The following is an 18902-nucleotide window of genomic DNA, read 5'->3' on the forward strand; positions in this document are numbered from 1 at the left end:
ACAAAACAGAGATGCTTGTTCTAGGTTCCAAGAAACATAGAGATCTTCTGTTAAATCTGACAATTAATCTTGATGGTTGTAAAGTCGTCTCAAATAAAACTGTGAAGGACCTCGGCGTTACTCTGGACCCTCATCTCTCTTTTGACGAACATATCAAGACTGTTTCAAGGACAGCTTTTTTCCATCTACGTAACATTGCAAAAATCAGAAACATTGTCCAAAAATGATGCAGAAAAATGAATCCATGCTTTTGTTACTTCTAGGTTAGACTACTGCAATGCTCTACTTTCCGGCTACCCGGATAAAGCGCTAAATAAACTTCAGTTAGTGCTAAATACGGCTGCTAGAATCCTGACTAGAACCAACATTTTTTATCATATTACTCCAGTGCTAGCCTCCCTACACTGGCTTCCTGTTAAGGCAAGGGCTGATTTCAAGGTTTTACTGCTAACCTACAAAGCATTACATGGGCTTGCTCCTACCTATCTTTCCGATTTGGTCCTGCCGTACATACCTACACGTACGCTACGGTCACAAGACACAGGCCTCCTAATTGTCCCTAGAATTTCTAAGCAAACAGCTGGAGGCAGGGCTTTCTCCTATAGAGCTCCATTTTTATGGAATGGTCTGCCTACCCATGTGAGAGACGCAGACTCGGTCTCAACTGGGTCTTTACTGAACACTCATCTCTTCAGTGGATCATATGATTGAGTGTAGTCTGGCCCAGGAGTGTGAAGGTGAACGGAAAGGCTCTTGAGCAACGAACCGCCCTTACTGTCTCTGCCTGGCTGGTTCCCCTCTCTCCACTGGGATTCTCTGCCTCTAACCCTATTACAGGGGCTGAGTCACTGGCTTACTGGTGCTCTTTCATGCCGTCCCTAGGAGTGGTGCGTCACTTGAGTGTGTTGAGTCACTGACGTGATCTTCCTGTCTGGGTTGGCCCCCCCCCCCCCCCCCCCCCCCCCCTTGGGTTGTGCCGTGGCGGAGATCTTTGTGGGCTATACTCGGCCTTGTCTCAGGATGGTAAGTTGGTGGTTGAAGATATCCCTCTAGTGGTGTGGGGGCTGTGCTTTGGCAAAGTGGGTGGGGTTATATCCTTCCTGTTTGGCTCTGTCCGGGGGTATCATCGGATGGGGCCACAGTGTCTCCTGACCCCTCCTGTCTCAGCCTCCAGTAATTATGCTGCAGTAGTTTATGTGTCAGGGGGCTAGGGTCAGTTTGTTATATCTGGAGTACTTCTCCTGTCTTATCCGGTGTCCTGTGTGAATTTAAGTATGCTCTCTCTAATTCTCTCTTTCTCGGAGGACCTGAGCCCTAGGACCTCAGGACTACCTGGCAGGATGACTCCTTGCTGTCCCCAGTCCACCTGGCCGTGCTGCTGCTCCAGTTTCAACTGTTCTGCCTGCAGCTATGGAACCCTGACCTGTTCACCGGACAAGCTACCTGTCCCAGACCTGCTGTTTTCAACTCTCTAGAGACAGTAGGAGCGGTAGAGATACTCTTAATGATTGGCTATGAAAGCCAACTGACATTTACTCCTGAGGTGCTGACTTGCTGCACCCTCGACAACTAGTGTGATTATTATTATTTGACCATGCTGGTAATTTATGAACATTTGAACATCTTGGCCATGTTCTGTTATAATCTCCACCCAGCACAGCCAGAAGAGGACTGGCCACCCCTCATAGCCTGGTTCCTCCCTAGGTTTTGGCCTTTCTAGGGAGTTTTTCCTAGCCACCGTGTTTCTACACCTGCATTGCTTGCTGTTTGGGGTTTTAGGCTGGGTTTCTGTACAGCACTTTGAGATATCAGCTGATGTAAGAAGGGCTATATAAATACATTTGATTTGGTCCACTACAGCCCCGTCGATGAGAATGGGGGTGTGCTCGGTCCTCCTTTTCCTGTAGTCCACAATCTCAGTCTTAGTTACGTTGAGGGATAGGTTGTTATTCTGGCACCACCCGGCCAGGTCTCTGACCTCCTCCCTATAGGCTGTCTCGTCGTTATCGGTGATCAGGCCTACCCCTGTTGGAGGTCATAGCAGGATTTCTTATAAGCGTCCGGGTTAGAGTCCCGCTCCTGCTGCTCTACCCTTTAGCTCAGTGCACATGTTGCCTGTAATCCATGGCTTCTGGTTGGGGTATGTAATTACAATCACTGTGGGAACAACGTCATCAATACACTTATTGTTGAAGCCAGTGACTGATCTGGTGCACTCCAATGCCATCGGAAGAATCCCAGAACATTCCAGTCTGTGTTAGCAAAACAGTCCTGTAGCTTAGCATCTGCATCATCTGATCACTTACGTATTGAGCAAGTCACTAGTACTTCCTGCTTTAGTTTTTGCTTGTAAGCAGGAATCAGGAGGATAGAGTTATGGTCAGATTTGCCAAATGGAGGGCGGGGGAAAGAGCTTTGTTCGAGTCTCTGTGTGTGGAGTAAAGGTGGTCTAGATTTTTTTCCCCCTCTGGTTGCACATAACATGCTGGTAGAAATTAGGTAAAACTGACTTAAGTTTCCCTGTATTAAAGTCCCCGGCCACAAGGAGCGCCGCCTCTGGATTAGCATTTTCTTGTTTGTTTATGGTCTTATACAGCTCGTTGAGTGTGGTCTTAATGCCAGCATCGGTTTGTGGTGGTAAATAGACAGCTACAAAAAATATAGATAAAAGCGCTTGGTAAATAGTGTGGTCTGCAGCTTGTCATGAGATACTCTACCTCAGGCAAGCTAAACCTCGAAACTTTATTAATATTAGATTTTGTGCACTAGCTGTTATTTACAAATACAGACCGCCACTCCTTGTCTTACTGGAGGCAGCTGTTCCATCTTGCTGATGCACAGAAAACCCAGCATACTGTATGTTATCCATGTTGTCATTCAGCCACGACTCAGTGGAAAAAAAGATTACAGTTTTAATGTCCCGTTGGTAGGACAGTCTTGATCGGAGCTCATCCACTTTATTATCCAATGATTGCACGTTGGCTAATAGGACTGATGGTAGAGGCGGGTTACCCAATCACCGTCGGATTCTTACAAGGCACCTCGACCTGCGACCCCTATATCTCCATCTCTTCTTCAAAGATTTGGTCTTTGTCCGGTTTCTGAAGTAAATCCTTTGCGTCTGACTCGTTAAAGAAAAAATCTTTGTCCAGTCTGAGGTAAGTAATCTCTATCCAGAAGCTCTTTTCGGTCATAAGAGACGGTGGCAGAAACATTATGTACAAAAGTTAGCCACATCAGCTATGTTTTTTAAAAAGGCAGTAAATTACACTGAATTAATTGTTTCGCTGCCAGACGCTGATAGCCAGGTGTAGCAGTGGTAAGTATTCCATCCTAATTTCGTCCACCTTGTTGTCCAGAGACGGGACATTGGCGAGTAATATACTCGGAAGTGGTGGGTGGTGTTCACTCAATCGGTCATCCATATATTTATATGTACATATCATTATTCCATCCCTTTAGATGTGTGTATTAGGTAGTTGTGGAATTGTTAGATATTACTGCACTGTCGGAACTAGAAGCATAAGCATTTTGCTACACTCACATTAACATCTGCTAACCATGTGTATTCACCTATAAAATGTGATTTGAATCCATGGTGCTGAAAAGAAAGCTCTGCTGTTGGGACAGTTTTATGTAGGCCCTAACAGTTTGTGGTCACCGTTATAGTGTAAATAATGTATTGTTTAGTGTTGTGTTTTGCATAATTTTTTTTTTTGCCCCACCAAGATTTACATGCTAAAATCACCACTGCTTAGAGTGATGGACAGTGCCATCCATGTGGCCTTAGCAATGGATTAGTCAACTGAGACAGGCGTGAGTCAGACAGGTGTCTTGTGTGCTAGGTTATATTTGCGCCTGCTAGACGAAAAAATACATCTGTCGACCAACAACCCATCAACCAGTCGACTAAATGGGGTCAGCCCTAGTGGATCGCGCACATAACAGAGCAAAGTCAGTTAGGATAAATCATGGGCTGGATAGAAGCAAAGTTTACCATCCTCAGGACCTGATAATAATTGCCTCATCCTCTTCTCTTAATATTGTTTGTGCAATCTCTCAACTTAAGGACAACACCTTCTTAGGCTGTTAGAATATTTGGTAAATAGGCTTTGGTTCATAACTTTTAACTTTTCATAACTTTTTTTTGTCTTATAGCTTTTATGATAGGTCTAGTAGGAGGGTTGGCCATTTGGTTTTCAACCTTGCATGGAGAGAATTTATTTCTTAACTTTAAACTTGTCATTACATTTTTCTATTCATATTGTCATTCAGCTCCACTCAACCCCTCCCATCCATCTCTGAACACCATCCAGTTTTGATTTCCATATTGATATGGTTTGTTCTCTCTCATTATTGTTCCCCTGGCTACCTTATGTTTAGGCAATTCAAACAACTTTTTGAGATGGAACTCTGTTACAAGTATTAATTGTTTGATCGGGAGAAAGCTATGCATGCATAAAGCAATGAAAGCCCAAAGTCATATTCATAGCCTATAGTATGGAGAGAGAAAGGAACACAGCCTAGGTTTTTTTAAATGGCTAGACGAGATAGTTAAGGAGTATATACCAGATATTTCCAAACTGGGGCAATGCCGGCGGCGGTACGCCAAATAAAAATGTGATTTACATTGAAAAATATTATATACACACAGTTGAAGTCAGAAGTTTACATACACTTATGTTGGAGTCATTAAAACTCGCTTTTCAACCACTCCACAAATCTCTTGTTAACAAACTATAGTTTTGGCAAGTCGGTTAGGACATCTACTTTGTGCATGACAAGTAATTTTTCCAACAATTGTTTACAGACAGATTATTTCACTATCACAATTCCAGTGGGTCAGAAGTTTACATAAACTAAGTTGACTGTGCCTTTAAACAGCTTGAAAAATTCCAGAAAATTATGTCATGGCTTTAGAAGCTTCTGATAGGCTAATTGACATCATTTGAGTCAATTGGAGGTGTACCTGTGGATGTATTTCAAGGCCTACCTTCAAACTCAGTGCCTCTTTGCTTGACATCATGGGAAAATCAAAAGAAATCAGCCAGGACCTCAGGGGGGGGAAAAAATGGTAGACCTCCACAAGTCTGGTTCATCCTTGGGAGCAATTTCCAAATGCCTGAAGGTACAACGTTCATCTGGACAAACAATAGTACGCAAGTATAAACACCATGGGACCACGCAGCCGTCATACCGCTCATGAAGGAGACGCGTTCGGTCTCCTAGAGATGAACGTACTTTGGTGTGAAAAGTGCAAATCAATCCCAGAACAACAGTAAAGGACCTTGTGAAGATGCTGGAGGAAACAGGTACAAAAGTATCTATATCCACAGTAAAAAAAACCTGACCTGTGTGGAGAGTTCCTTGGTCTTCATGGTGTGCTTGCTTAGTGGTGTTGCAGACTCTGGGGCCTTTCATAACAGGTGTATATATCCTGAGATCATGTGACACTTAGATTGCACACAGGTGGACGTTATTTAACCAATTATGTGACTTATGAAGGTAATTTGTTGCACCAGATCTTAATTAGGGGCTTCATAGTATAGGGGGTGAATACATATGCACGCACCACTTTTACGTTGTTAAAAAAAGAAAAAACATTTCACTTCACCAATTTGGACTGTTTTGTGTATGTCCATTACATGAAATCATAAATTACAGGTTGTACTGCAACAAAATAGGAAAAACGCCAAGCGGGATGAATACTTTTGCAAGGCACTGTATACACACTACCGTTCAAAAGTTTGGGGTCACTTAGAAATGTCCTTACTGTAGCTGGAAACGGCAAATGTTTTATGGAATATCTACATAGGCGTACAGAGGCCCATTATCAGCAACCATCACTCCTGCGTTCCAATGGCATGCTGTGTTAGCTAATCCAAGTTTATAATTTTAAAAGGCTAATTGATCATTAGAAAACCCTTTTGCAATTATGTTAGTGTAACGGATGTGAAATGGCTAGCTAGTTAGCGGGTACGCGCTAGTAGCGTTTCAATCAGTTACGTCACTTGCTCTGAAACCTAGATGTAGTGTGCCCCTTGCTCTGCAAGGGCCGTGGCCTTTGTGGAGCGATGGGTAACGATGCTTCGTGGGCGACCGTTGTTGATGTGTGCAGAAGGTCCCTGGTTCGCGCCCGTGTCGGGGCGAGGGGACGGTTTAAAGTTATACTGTTACATTGATGCTGTTGACCCGGATCACTGGTTGCTGCGGAAAAAGGAGGAGGTTGAAAGGGGGGTGAGTGTAACGGATGTGAAATGGCTAGCTAGTTAGCGGGTACGCGCTAGTAGCGTTTCAATCAGTTACGTCACTTGCTCTGAAACCTAGATGTAGTGTGCCCCTTGCTCTGCAAGGGCCGCGGCCTTTGTGGAGCGATGGGTAACGATGCTTCGTGGGCGACCGTTGTTGATGTGTGCAGAGGGTCCCTGGTTCGCGCCCGGGTCGGGGCGAGGGGACGTACTAAAGTTATACTGTTACATTAGCACAGCTATAAACTGTTGTTCTGATTAAAGAAGCAATAAACTTGGCCTTTAGACTAGTTGAGTATCTGAAGCATCAGCACTTGTGGGTTCGATTACAGGCTCAAAATGGCCAGGAACAAAGACTTTTCTTCTGAAACTTGTCAGTCTATTCTTGTTCTGAGACATGAAGGCTATTCCATGCGAGAAATTGCCAAGAAACTGAAGATCTCGTACAACGCTGTGCACTACTCCTTTCACAGATCCGTGCAAACTGGCTCTAACCAGAATAGAAAGAGGAGTGGGAGGCCCCGGTGCACAACTGAGCAAGAGGACAAGCACATTAGAATGTCTAGTTTGAGAAACAGACACCTCACAAGTCCTCAACTGGCAGCTTCATTAAATAGGTCCCGCAAAACACCAGTCTCAACGTCAGCAGTGAAGAGGCGACTCTGGGATGCTGGCCTTCTAGGCAGAGTTGCAAAGAAAAAGCCATATCTCAGACTGGCCAATAAAAATAAAAGATTAAGATGGGTAAAATAACACAGACACTGGACAGAGGAACTCTGCCTAGAAGGCCAGCATCCCAGAGTTGCCTCTTTGCTGCCAGTTAAGGACTTGTGAGGCTTCTGTTTCTCAAGCTAGACACTCTAATGTACTTGTCCTCTTACTCAAATTTTTTTGATTAACAAATACGTTTTTTTAATGTAAGATGGTTAAATAAAGTGCAAAAGTATTGATTATTATTATTTGTGCCCTGGTCCTATAAGAGCTCTTTGTCACTTTCCACAAGTGCGGTTGTGACAAAAACTCACATTCAGTCTTATGTTTAATAAATGTATCGTATAGTGTGTGTGTGGCAGGCTTACAATGATGGCAAAAAACAACATTTGAGAGTGCGCTGACCCTGGTGCTAGTGGGGGTACACAGCTGGAGGTTGAATGTTTGAAGGGGTATGGGACTATAAAAAGTTTGGGAACTACTGTTAGAGTATATATTTTTTTAAATGAATAGGTTTAGGCTATAAGGCCCATGCATCCGACTGAGAGAGAAACAATATTTTCTGACTGGACATTTTGCACTGCTTTGGTGGAGTTCTCTGCTCTGTCTAGCCTACCATTCTCTCTTGCGTTCTGTATATAACATTTATTGAAATAGGCCATAGCAAATAGGAATAGGGAAATATCTCGGAATGTCACTCGTGCCCGACTCTCGCCAGTCAAGTTCAAATAAGCTAAACCATTGTCTGTCACATCACGATGTCGTCACCGTCAACGAGGATAATTTAGCAACATGGTGTTTTTATTCACAACAAAACTTCAGTTACACAACGTGAAATCTCCACAGTATACATATTTAATTTCCATCTACGAAGGGTTGAAAATATGTCCAGAAAGCCCACTTTTCCTTCTCCGAAAATATTGTGTTCAGGGTAACCTGCAACATAGTTCTGAGGGGAATGCCGCCCATAAGGACAACGGTGCAGCATCCCATATCGAGTTTGAGGGAACACATCAACACATGGGACCAAACAGGCGAACATAGGAGGTTATAGGACCAACTGCAGTTCTTGTGCCTCTTCTCAACTTGAATTACCAACAACATCACAGTTGTGTGTGGAAAGACCTCCTTTAGCTTCTCAGCACACTCAGGTGCCAGAACACTCAGTGAAGACATCAGTGGACACAAATTGCAACTTCCAGTGAAAAACATCTTAATTGAACTAATCATGAACATGTGCACCCCTTAGGGCTTTTGGATGTATTTAACTATGGCAGCCTAATAAGTGATGAATAATGTATGCACTGTATAGTGTGTTAAAGTAATGTAATTTTAATGTAGGCAGGATGTTAATTAAAAACATTTAATTACAATACTAGTTATAGACATCCTCCCACTTTTGTGGATATGAAGACAATGCAGCATGAATGAGTCCCTGGCATTTTTTATAATGGTTATCACAGTGATGTCATCTAATGCAGTCACCCAGTGATTCTCAGCACCTAGCTCTCTCTCATCCACTCCTGCCCTGTATGCTCACTAAATTGCACAGTCTAGATTCTTTTTCCATCTTGCTACCACCCACAAGTGCCGCTTTGATGAGTTTAACATTACACCTTCCTCCAACCTTTCCCCTCAGCCAAGTTCCCCTTGGTGGTAATAAGTTACAGTATGTAACATCTCTTCACACTCTACTCTCCATCCTCCCCTTCAGTCCAGCGTGTCCACCTGATTGGGCAACAGCAGAGGCAGCTCAATCCCAGCGTGGTCGTCGTCAAACAGGTTGACGGCGTCTGTGGCGGTGGCGGGGGGCTGTGGGGGGTCGGAGGCCAGGGAAGGGGGCTCCGTGGGCAAGTTGGGCTCGGCAGAGTTGCGGAGGGAGAGGGAGAGCGCCAGTGAGGGTCTGCGGGGCGAGTGGGTGGAGCAGCAGGGCAGCAGCCTCCCCAGGGCCTGTTTGAAGTCACGCATGAACAGCGGGTAGATGATGGGGTTCATGGTGCTGTTACAGTAGCCCAGCCAGGTGATGGTGTCAAAGAGCGCCGGGGGAACACACTCGCATACCGCCTGACGAGAGAGAGAGAGCAAAAGGCAGGCACCGGGGTTGGGTTCAGTATGTACGTAGCATGAAGATGTTGTGAAACAATTTTTTTTATGAAAAGTATTCTTATAGGAAATATGTAGCCAGTAAGAGGTAAAACAGAAAATAATATTGTAAAGGCTATTTTCATTAGCGTACAGAACCTAAGTAGAACATACATATACATACATACACACACACATATACACATATATGTATATACTGCTTATACATATAGGGACATAACCCATAGGAGGGTGAAAGACTGGCTCACTATGGCATATCAGAGAGAAAGGGAGAAGACTGCTGTTGGAGTGTCCTATATTATGAAGATGAATGAGGGAGGCAGTGAGTGAGAAGCAGAAAAAAGGGAGGGGGGTGTTCACATACCACATTGCATGTGAAAGGAAGGCAGACACTTGAGCCCTCTGTCTGCTATATTCTGGAGGAGTGAAGTGAGGGACACAGATGGGAAATGAAATGACTGGATCATTGAAAGCCTGAAAGCAGGACAACGATAAGTACCAATTTAGATTAAATCATTTTATGTCACACACTTAATCCTGAAGATTAACATGCTCCCCTTGATTTTAGATAATGAGCAAATGGTGAAGGGGGGTACATTTTATGTTTAGCTTCTTTCATCTAATCAAGCATCTTATCATTTTTCTCCCTAAAATTCTACAACCCCAAAAAGACCATGGTATTTACACATTCTTGGGATGAGCCCCCCCCCCCCCCAATTGTATTTCACACATTGCTTTTATGCTGAACCACATGGCAACACTCCAGCAATGATAAACCTGGGTGATGGAACAGTAAAAACACCCCATCGAGTCACTGAGGCGAATGAAATATGGAGCTCAGATGAAGACCACAGACCTGAATTGAAAGAAATAGGATTCCAAAATGTTAGTTTTTCACTGTGAATGAAGATATACTCTACATGTGAGACATCTTACAATAATATTACAATATAAAAAATTAGTTTTGGCAAAAGTAAAATAAAAAAGTTTGTCTGTCTCCTAGAATTTGGCACTAAATTCAAGAAGGATGAGTGGACATCAAATATACAGTATGTTCCAGTAGATAAGGGAACATTTTCAAGCAAATATTCCTCTTTAATTTTCTACTGCTTATTATTCCACTTAACCGGCATCCATTTCTATTAATACAGCCAATCTATTTAGTATCCACTTGACCCCACCCCCCACCCGGTTTTGGTGCACGCTTTGGTATTTTCTTAGCACTACACAGCTAGTTCAAATAACTGAGTTTGGGAAACCCTGTTCTAGCTGACACCTTTCCCACAGGAGTAAGGCAACCTCAGAGCACACACAAAGCAAGCTTAATTGCCATAAGATGGAGCGTCACACATGGAATGGATGTGGTCCAGGTTTTGTAATACAGGGAATAATTTGCAATGAATAGGGAAGGTGTACACAAACATAATGATAACAGATGTGCTATACAATATACTGTGTGCATGTGGTTTGTAAGTTTCGACCCTGAGAAGATGAGCTTCAACCAATTTAAAGATTTCTATTCATCTCTGCTCAGAGCAGCTAGATGATCCCCTAGTGTTTAGCTCATCATTTTTTGAAAAGCCCTCGATTGAAATGTGCTTTGAATCCCAAAGTTTACTGCAAGCGCTGCAAGAAGAAACAATATCATTGATATCAAAGAGAAATAATGACCAGATTCGATTGTGCATTTTATAGGCCAATTTCTTTATTAATGTGGAGGTAAAGTGAACGTTTGGGAATTGAGATTTCACTAGGATTTCAGGAGAACATGTATACTCTTCTATGCTTGACATAAATGGAATAGTTTGTTTAAATCACTCTTTGATAAAGAGGCCGATGCAGTTTGAGCCACTGACCTGGGCCATGTTGGTGATGAAGAAGGGCAGCCAGGCGCTGAAGAAGAGGCCCAGCAGGACTCCCAGGGTCAGACTGGCCTTCACTGCCCTCCGTCCCTGCCGGTGGGCCAGCCGCCGCTCGCTGTTCACCGACAACTGAGGACAGAGGGACAGACAGGGCTGTCAGAGACAAGGGCCGTGTCCGAATACCTGTACTTGCATCCTAAATAGGCCGTTTGAGTATGCAAAAAAAAACGGTTTAATAGTATGCGACATTTAAAAAATCAAGTATACTTTAAATGCCCGGATGTCATACTCATTTCGGTGTGACAACAGCTGGTTAATTAAATATGGAGATGCACTACTGAAATCAACTAATAGCGGGAAACAACGCAATAATGTATTCTCAGTATGCGAAAATAGGTTTTCTAGAATGTGAATTTTCAAAAATCTAGTATGGTTTAAAATGTCATGATGTAATGGCCTATTCATTTCAGTTCTTCATCTAGTATAATTTGATGCACAGTTTTCCACAATGCATTGGAAGAGGTTGGCTGCGAGTGATAGGCCCTGGTTGTCTTCAAGTAGCCAGACAAAAAAACTAGGCTGCTTAATTGGGAATATGCTGAATAGCGGATTTCTGTTTTCTCATTGAAAAGTGTTTGTTCTCTTTTAAACTACACTGACCAAAAATATAAACACAACATGTAAAGTGTTGGTCCCATGTTTCATGAGCTGAAATAAATGATCCCAGAAATGCACAAAAAGCTTTTCTCTAAAATGTTTGTTTACATTCCTGTTCGTGAGCATTTCTCCTTTGTCAAGATAATCCATCCACCTGACAGGTGTGGCATATCAAGAAGCTGATTAAAGAGCATGATCATTACATAGGTGCACCTTGTGCTGGCGACAATAAAAAGCAACTCTAAAATGTGCAGATTTGTCACGTAACATAATGCCACAGATGTCTCAAGTTTTGAGGGACAGTGCAATTGGCACGCTGACTGCAGGAATGTCCACTGTGTAACCATGCCAGCCCAGGACCACATCCGGCTTCTTCACCTGCGGGATTGTCTGAGAACAGTTGATGAAACTGTGGGTTTGCACAACCAAAGAATTTCTGCACAAACTGTCAGAAACCGTCTCAGGGAAGCTCATCTGCCTGCTCTTCGTCCTCACCAGGGTCTTGACATGACTGCAGTTCAATGTCGTAACTAACTTCAGTGGGCAAATACTCAACTTCGATGGCCACTGGCATGCTGGAGAAGTGTGCTCTTCACGAATAAATCCTGGTTTCAACTTTACCGGGCAGATGGCAGACAACGTGTATGGCATTGTTGGGGAAAGTGGTTTGCTGATGTCAATGTGTGAACAGAGTGCCCCATGGTGGCGGTGGGGTTATGGTATGGGCAGGCTTAAGCTACAGACAACAAACACAATTGCATTTTATCGATGAAAATTTGAATGCATAGAGATACCGTGACGAGATCCTGAGGCCCATTGTTGTGCCATTCATCTGCTGCCATTACCTCATGTTTCAGCATGATATTGCACAGCCTCATGTCGCAAGGATCTGTACACAATTCCTGGAAGCTGAAAATGTCCCAGTTCTTCCATGGCCTGCATACTCACCAAACATGTCACCCACTGACCATATTTGGGATGCTCTGTATCGACATGTACAAAAGTGTGTTTAAGTTCCCGCCAATATCCAGCAACTTCGCACAGCCATTGAAGATGAGTGGGACAACATCCACAGGCCACAATCAACAGCCTGACCAACTTTATGCAAAGGAGATGTGTCATGCTGCATGAGGCAAATGGTGGTCACTGGTTTTCTGATCCATGCCCCTACTTAAAAAAAAGAGTGTCTGTGACCAACTGATGCATATATCTATTCTCAGTCATGTGAAATCCATAGATAAGGGACTAATTCATTTATTTCAATTGACTGATTTCCTTATATGAACTGTAACTCAATAAAATCTTTGAAGTTGTTGCATGTTGCGTTGATATTTTTTTTTGGTGTAAATACTAAATCATCTTTTAATTTCTGAATTTGTCGGCACCGTGGATCTCGGGATGTGGCTGCGTTATTGAAATCACAACAGTCATTTATGGATCAAGCCTTAGCAGTCATTTTGATCTCAGTCCCACTGATCAGTGCTTTAGTTTATGTTGCTGTCCAGCGGTTCCAGGTTTTTCTGTGCAATAGCCTTTTGATGTGAACATTTGAAAAGTTTTGGTGTGCTTACTAGGCTATTTGATTTAATTTATATGTTACAGGACTTTGGTTTCACTAATGCATTTGTTGAAATGGAACCAAATTATCTGTTTCTGTCTTCAGACTTTTTAAAATAGGATAGATGGATTATACGGGCTAAAGTGTAGGTTGAATGTGATAGTCTGCATATAACCAGCCTGAGTAAGCCCATAACTCCATTACTATTCTATTCAGAGTTTAGAGAAATTAATCAAATTTGAAATTAGATATTATCATGCTGGTTAATGTGATGCATGTCTGAATTTGGAAAAATCCACATATCCAGTCAGGAGCTGCTACTGCGTTGCGGCTGTGGCATACTGTATAGCCTACTTTTTACTAAACGGTAGGTGCTAAATAGTAGGCTATGCGACAATGAGTACATAGTATGCAGTTTAAGTATGTAGTATGCTAGTATAGGTATTCGGACACGGGCAAGGACTGCATCTCAATGTATCCAAAAACCTAGGTATTTATTTAATTTTACAAGGTAGCTACGGGTCCACATTGTTACATGATTCTTAAAACATTTTACAGACACTCTTATCCAGAGTGACTTACAGGAGCAATTAGGGTTAAGGACTTTGCTCAAGGGCACATCGACACATTTTTCACCTAGTTGGCTCGGGGATAAGAACAATGCTCTTAACCTCTAGGCTACCTGCCGCCCTAAAACTGTTTATCTGTTCGCGGCATGCACAATTTCAAGGATTTGCAAATGAACTTGAATTAAAACAATGAAGTGGAATTAAAACAATATTTCCAGAGTGAGCACAAATCTAATGCATAGAAAGTTAATTGTGTACAAACAGCAAACCGGTATCAATAGCTTTAAGAACCTATGTAACAATGTGCACTTACACAAAAGCTTACATTTATAGCTGGAGTAGCAAAATAAAATAAATTATAGCTTCCACCACATTGCTTTCAGGAGAAAAGACAAGAAGATGTCACTTTAGATGCATCAGTGGCCTGATATGTCGAGGAGTCTCAGAAAAAAGGAAAGGTATGTAGGCCTAACTCTTACATTTAACAAGATGTAATTCTCACATTGAAAGAGATGTGAAGTGTTGTTGAAAACATTGAAAAGTCTGTGTGGAATAACATTGTTATGAATTACTTTCCAAGGCCCTCAATCTCAGGAGTGTAGGCACAGGTCATTGACTAGAAAAATACAATGCAATGTCTGTGCCATTTATTCTACCTAGCAACCACTTCTCCATCAACAGGCGCCATTGCCCCTCCTCCCACTTTGTATCTTTCAGAGGATTTGTTATTGACCATGAATTTCTGTTGGGCAGAACATAATCTGAAACACAACCAAAACAAACTGCAAATGCAATCAACAAATTTGGAAAGTCACAAGCTTGATGTAATCATTGTGTGCTAGTAATATGGGATCAAACACTAAACTGTTGACTAAATTGAATACACTTTAAGTGAATTTCAAATGGGGGGTATTAGATACATAACTGTAAAACAGAAATGCATGAAAACACTCATAAACGGTGACATTCTGTACTGTTGCCTCATATATATTTTTTTTATGCTGGAGTATAGACCCAAATTGAAAGTTTTAGCTTCACTGTCCAAATAAATATGTAGGGGAGTGTACACACACCTAATCAGCCCACAACACCTTCGTAATCTCAAATTCTTGAATCTCTCCCAAATCAATGGCTGTGTCCTAATTATTTTAGCTAGATCCCCACATTTGTTTTCCTTCATGACAACTAATCTGAGAGGGCATGAGAAGCAGAGAAGGCACCATGGTGGAAACCTATCCAGGCACACAGTGATCATGCAGGGACGGATTATACAGCATTGGGATGTAGCCTTATTGTATCCCCCTTCATCTCCTCTACCACCCCACGCTCTCACCGGCATGTGGCGTGACACAGGGTGCTCCTGATGACTGTAGTCATCTCCTTCGAGGTGAGCATGTCCGGCGGCGCCCCCACCTGGTGACGGAGGGTGAGAAGGCTCCCCAGGCGAATGGTGCGGGTACGGAGGTTGACTTAGCGCCGCCACCCGCCTCGCCTGTCTCCGCGCCGCCAGGAGAATCTGACAGTAGGTGAAGCAGATGGCACTGGATGGCAGGAAGAAGGTGAGGATGGACGCCACCAGGGCAAAAGGAAAGGTAACCCGCAGACAGCATTGGAAGGACAGGCCACTGGACTGCGACAGCTGGAAGTAGGAGGCGTGGTACCACAAGCTCAGCTCTGGGTATGTGCTGACGTTGGCACTGCCAGCCCCGTGCATTGGGGAATGGCCACTCCCATGACCCAAGCTGTGCCAGTTCATCTTGATGGGCAAGAAGGAGGTGAGGGCGGCCAGACCCCAGGCCCCTCCCACCAGAAGCAGGGCCCGTGGAGGGGTCATCCTCTGCTTGTAGCGCAGCGGCGAGATGATGAGGAGGTAGCGGTCCAGGCTGATCACACACAGGTTGAGAATGGAGGCACTACAGCACATGACGTCGAAGCAGAGCCACACGGGGCAGAAGCCCGGCCACAACACCCAGGCCCCGTACAGCACATTGAGCATTGCCGGCGGCATCACCACCAGAGCCACCATCAGGTCAGACAGGAAGAGAGACACCAGGAAACAGTTGGAGGTGTTGCGTAAGGAGCGTTGGGCAAACACCAGAGCAATCAACAGAGTGTTGCTGCAAGCCGTCATCAGGATGATGAGGGTTAACATGCACGCCAACAGCCACGGACCACTGCCACTGATGCCCCAGGCACTGGTTTCGGACAAGCTGCCATTGGAGCTCCCTAAAGGGTTAACAGCATCCCCACTTGCAGTTGCTGCCTCTAAGCCAGGTAAGGTGGAGTTGTCCATAGCGGTGGTTGACATTGGTCAATGTGAGAACTTCCCTGTTCCTCTCCCAGTCTGTGAATGCCAACAATTGCTGTGAAGCACAAAATGTATGTGACCTCTGGTGCTTGTTAGTGCTGATAAAGTTTTCCCAACACTTGAGGAGAATAAAGAGAAGCCACTGAGGTCCTGTTTTGATAATCCGTTCACCACATTCTTCACAAGGTTAACAGAGGGGCCCATCAGTCATTTCTGTGAAAACCTCTTATTGGCTCCTGTTGCAGTTGTGATAAGAAGTGTCGGCACTGATTCCATCTCTTCGTCGTGCCCAATAGTCCTGCTTTCCTCAGCGTTGGAGCCAGAGTGAGCAATTCTGTGGCTGTGTGTTTCAAAGCTGCGTGTCATGATGACACTCGCTGGGGGAGGGCAAATTGAGAGGTGGGCTACAACGTGTGAGAGCAAAGGCAGCTTGAGTGGAATGGCAAGAAGAGGGAAAAACAACAAATTCTCCAAGTTATTCTTTACTACACACACACAAGGTTAATGGTATTGCTCCTGTTGGTGTTTGGTTGTTTGTGTGAGAGAGAGCTGTGTGAAGTCTATTTGCTACTCCTTGTGGATATGTGAATCTCAAGTCTTTGTGTTGAATAGAACATACTCCACTGTGAGGGTGTCATTTGTAAGCAAGGCTCTGACCACAAGTGCTCTACAGGTATCATGGTTTTTGTCGTGTTCCCTCCTGCTAATCCCCGTGCCGGCCACTCCAGCTCACCTCCCAGCCAGAGCACTCCGCTCCCGGAGAAGGAGCGTGTCTGAGCCTTGAGCTGCAAATACATGCCTGTGCACATTCACAGCTAGGTGATGCAAATTCTATCACAGCAAGGAGGCAGTGTGGGACATCTGTTGTACAATTTAATTTAATAGCCTGTGATTCTGACATTCTTGCATTATTTCTGTGAAAGAATAAATGTATTGACTCTGTTTCTTCGTAGAGCGTGACATCAGTTTATGGTATATATCAGGGGTACTCAAGTACTATTTGGAAAGGACCCGTCACACACATTTCCTAGGTGGCAAAGGTCCGGATGGATAGTCATTTATCGGCATAGTAACAAACCTCCACCTCGCAACCCATGCAACCCCAAACTGTTCACACCCCTCTTGTTGTCGGAGAGAAAATGTAGAAGAAGCACATTTTTCATTTTGCATGGGGCAGATATTTTACACAACTCTACACATTTTTCCATGTCTTATGTGTTTATATGACCACGGGTCGAAGCCAGACTAAGATTTTTTCCAAATGTTTTGGTATTCAGGACCGACGGTCCGTATTGATCCTGTTTTGGATATGGACCCTGGTGCGCCAGTTGAGTATGGGGAATATATATAATTGGTCAATTGTGTTTATTTAATTCTGTGGGTATACAGTGCCTTCAGAAAGTATTCAGACCCATTGACTTCTTACACATTTTGTTAGGTTACAGACTTATTCAACAAAACACAAAAATCCTCATCAATACCCCATAATGACAAAGAAAAAACAGTTTTTTAGAAATTTTAGCTAATTAATTTTTAAGAAATTATCTGAAATATGACATTTACATAAGTATTCAGACCCTTTACACAGTACTTTGTTGAAGCACCTTTGGCAGCGATTAAAGCCTCGAGTCTTCATGGGTATGACTCAACAAGCTTGGCACACCTGTATTTGGGGAGTTTTTCCATTCTTCTCAGCAGATCTTCTCAAGCTCTGTCAGGTTGGATGGGGAGTGTTGCTGCACAGCTATTTTCAGGTCTCTCCAGAGATGCTCGATCGGGTTCAAGTCCGGGCTCTGGTTGTGCCACTCAAGAACATTCAGAGACTTGTCCCGAAGCCACTCCTGCGTTGTCTTGGCTGTGTGCTTAGGGTCATTGTCCTGTTGGAAGGTGAACCTTCGTCTCAGTATGTGGTCCTGAATGCTCTGGAGCAGATTTTCATCAAGGATCTCTGTACTTTGCTCAGTCCATCTTTGCTGATTAGTCTCCCAGTCCCTGCCGCTGCAAAACATCCCCACAACATGATGCTGCCACGATCATGCTTCACCGAAGGGATGGTGCTAGGTTTCCTCCAGACGTGACACTTGGCATTCAGGCCAAAGAGTTCAATCTTGGTTTCATCAGACCAGAGAATCTTGTTTCGGGTCCAAGTGCCCCTGCCGACGCAACCAGGGATGCCTCAGCTGGCTTATCAGGCTTCCATGCCTCAGCTGGCTTGGCAGGTTCTCAAGACTCGGTTGGTTCAGGCAAGCTCCCCCGCGCCTCGGCCGGCTCGACAGGCCCCCACGCCTCAGCTGAGGCAACCGGCATGGTCCCTGGGACCGTCCCTCTGGTTGGCGTCCTGCGTCTGGAGCCGCGCACCAGGGAGGGGGTACTGTCACATTTACTCCCACTCCCCCTTTCATGTGCTCGTTGTCTCATGATTACGGAACCTGCCACTATCGTTACGCGCACCTGCGCCTCATGAGACTCACCTGGACTCCACCTCCCTGATTACCTTCCCTATATCTGTCACTCCCCTTGTTTTTTCCATCAGGCATTATTGACTCTGTTTCGGTTTCATGTCTGTGCACTTTTCGTGTTTCTTGTTTAGTATTTTGTATGTTCTATTTATTCAATTATTCACTCCCTGTACTTGCTTCCTGACTCCCAGCGTACACGTTACACTTAACCCTTACCTTAACCATGTTAAATTTCTACTTCAATGGGGTAAGAACGTACCAAGGATTCCGCAGAGATCGGACCTACTCAAAATGGCGCAACACAGCTTCCAGAAAACTAGGGATTTTGTGGCTAATTGAGGTAGAACAGTAATTTTGCTCATAGATTATACATGTTTATGCAACGGTGGGTCTAATCCTGAATGCTGATTGGTTGCCACCGGCTAAA

The 18902-nt window shown here is 44.0% G+C and overlaps 1 protein-coding gene across 1 annotated transcript; it reads right to left on the reverse strand.

The window, feature by feature from the left end:
• Positions 1-8669: 8669 nt before the first annotated feature.
• LOC120061595 (5-hydroxytryptamine receptor 6-like) lies at positions 8670-16001 on the reverse strand. Its single transcript, XM_039011504.1, has 4 exons — positions 15446-16001; positions 15130-15382; positions 10919-11039; positions 8670-9023 (listed from the first exon to the last, which is right to left on the reverse strand). Exons 1-4 carry the CDS (start codon positions 15999-16001, stop codon positions 8670-8672), a joined length of 1284 nt encoding a protein of 427 aa, XP_038867432.1.
• Between the last annotated feature and the right edge of the window lie 2901 nt (positions 16002-18902).

Source organism: Salvelinus namaycush, chromosome 16 (genome assembly GCF_016432855.1).
Source record: "Salvelinus namaycush isolate Seneca chromosome 16, SaNama_1.0, whole genome shotgun sequence".
Taxonomy (NCBI): Eukaryota; Metazoa; Chordata; class Actinopteri; order Salmoniformes; family Salmonidae; genus Salvelinus; species Salvelinus namaycush.

Coding starts and splice junctions, on each gene's coding strand:
- LOC120061595 (XM_039011504.1), bottom strand. CDS start 16,001: ATGGACAACTCCACCTTACCTGGCTTAGAGGCAGCAACTGCAAGTGGG. Junction 15,383..15,445: donor GATGAACTGGCACAGCTTGG/GTCATGGGAGTG, acceptor GCACATACCCAG/AGCTGAGCTTGTGGTACCAC. Junction 9,024..10,918: donor TCATCACCAACATGGCCCAG/GTCAGTGGCTCA, acceptor CTCTCTCGTCAG/GCGGTATGCGAGTGTGTTCC.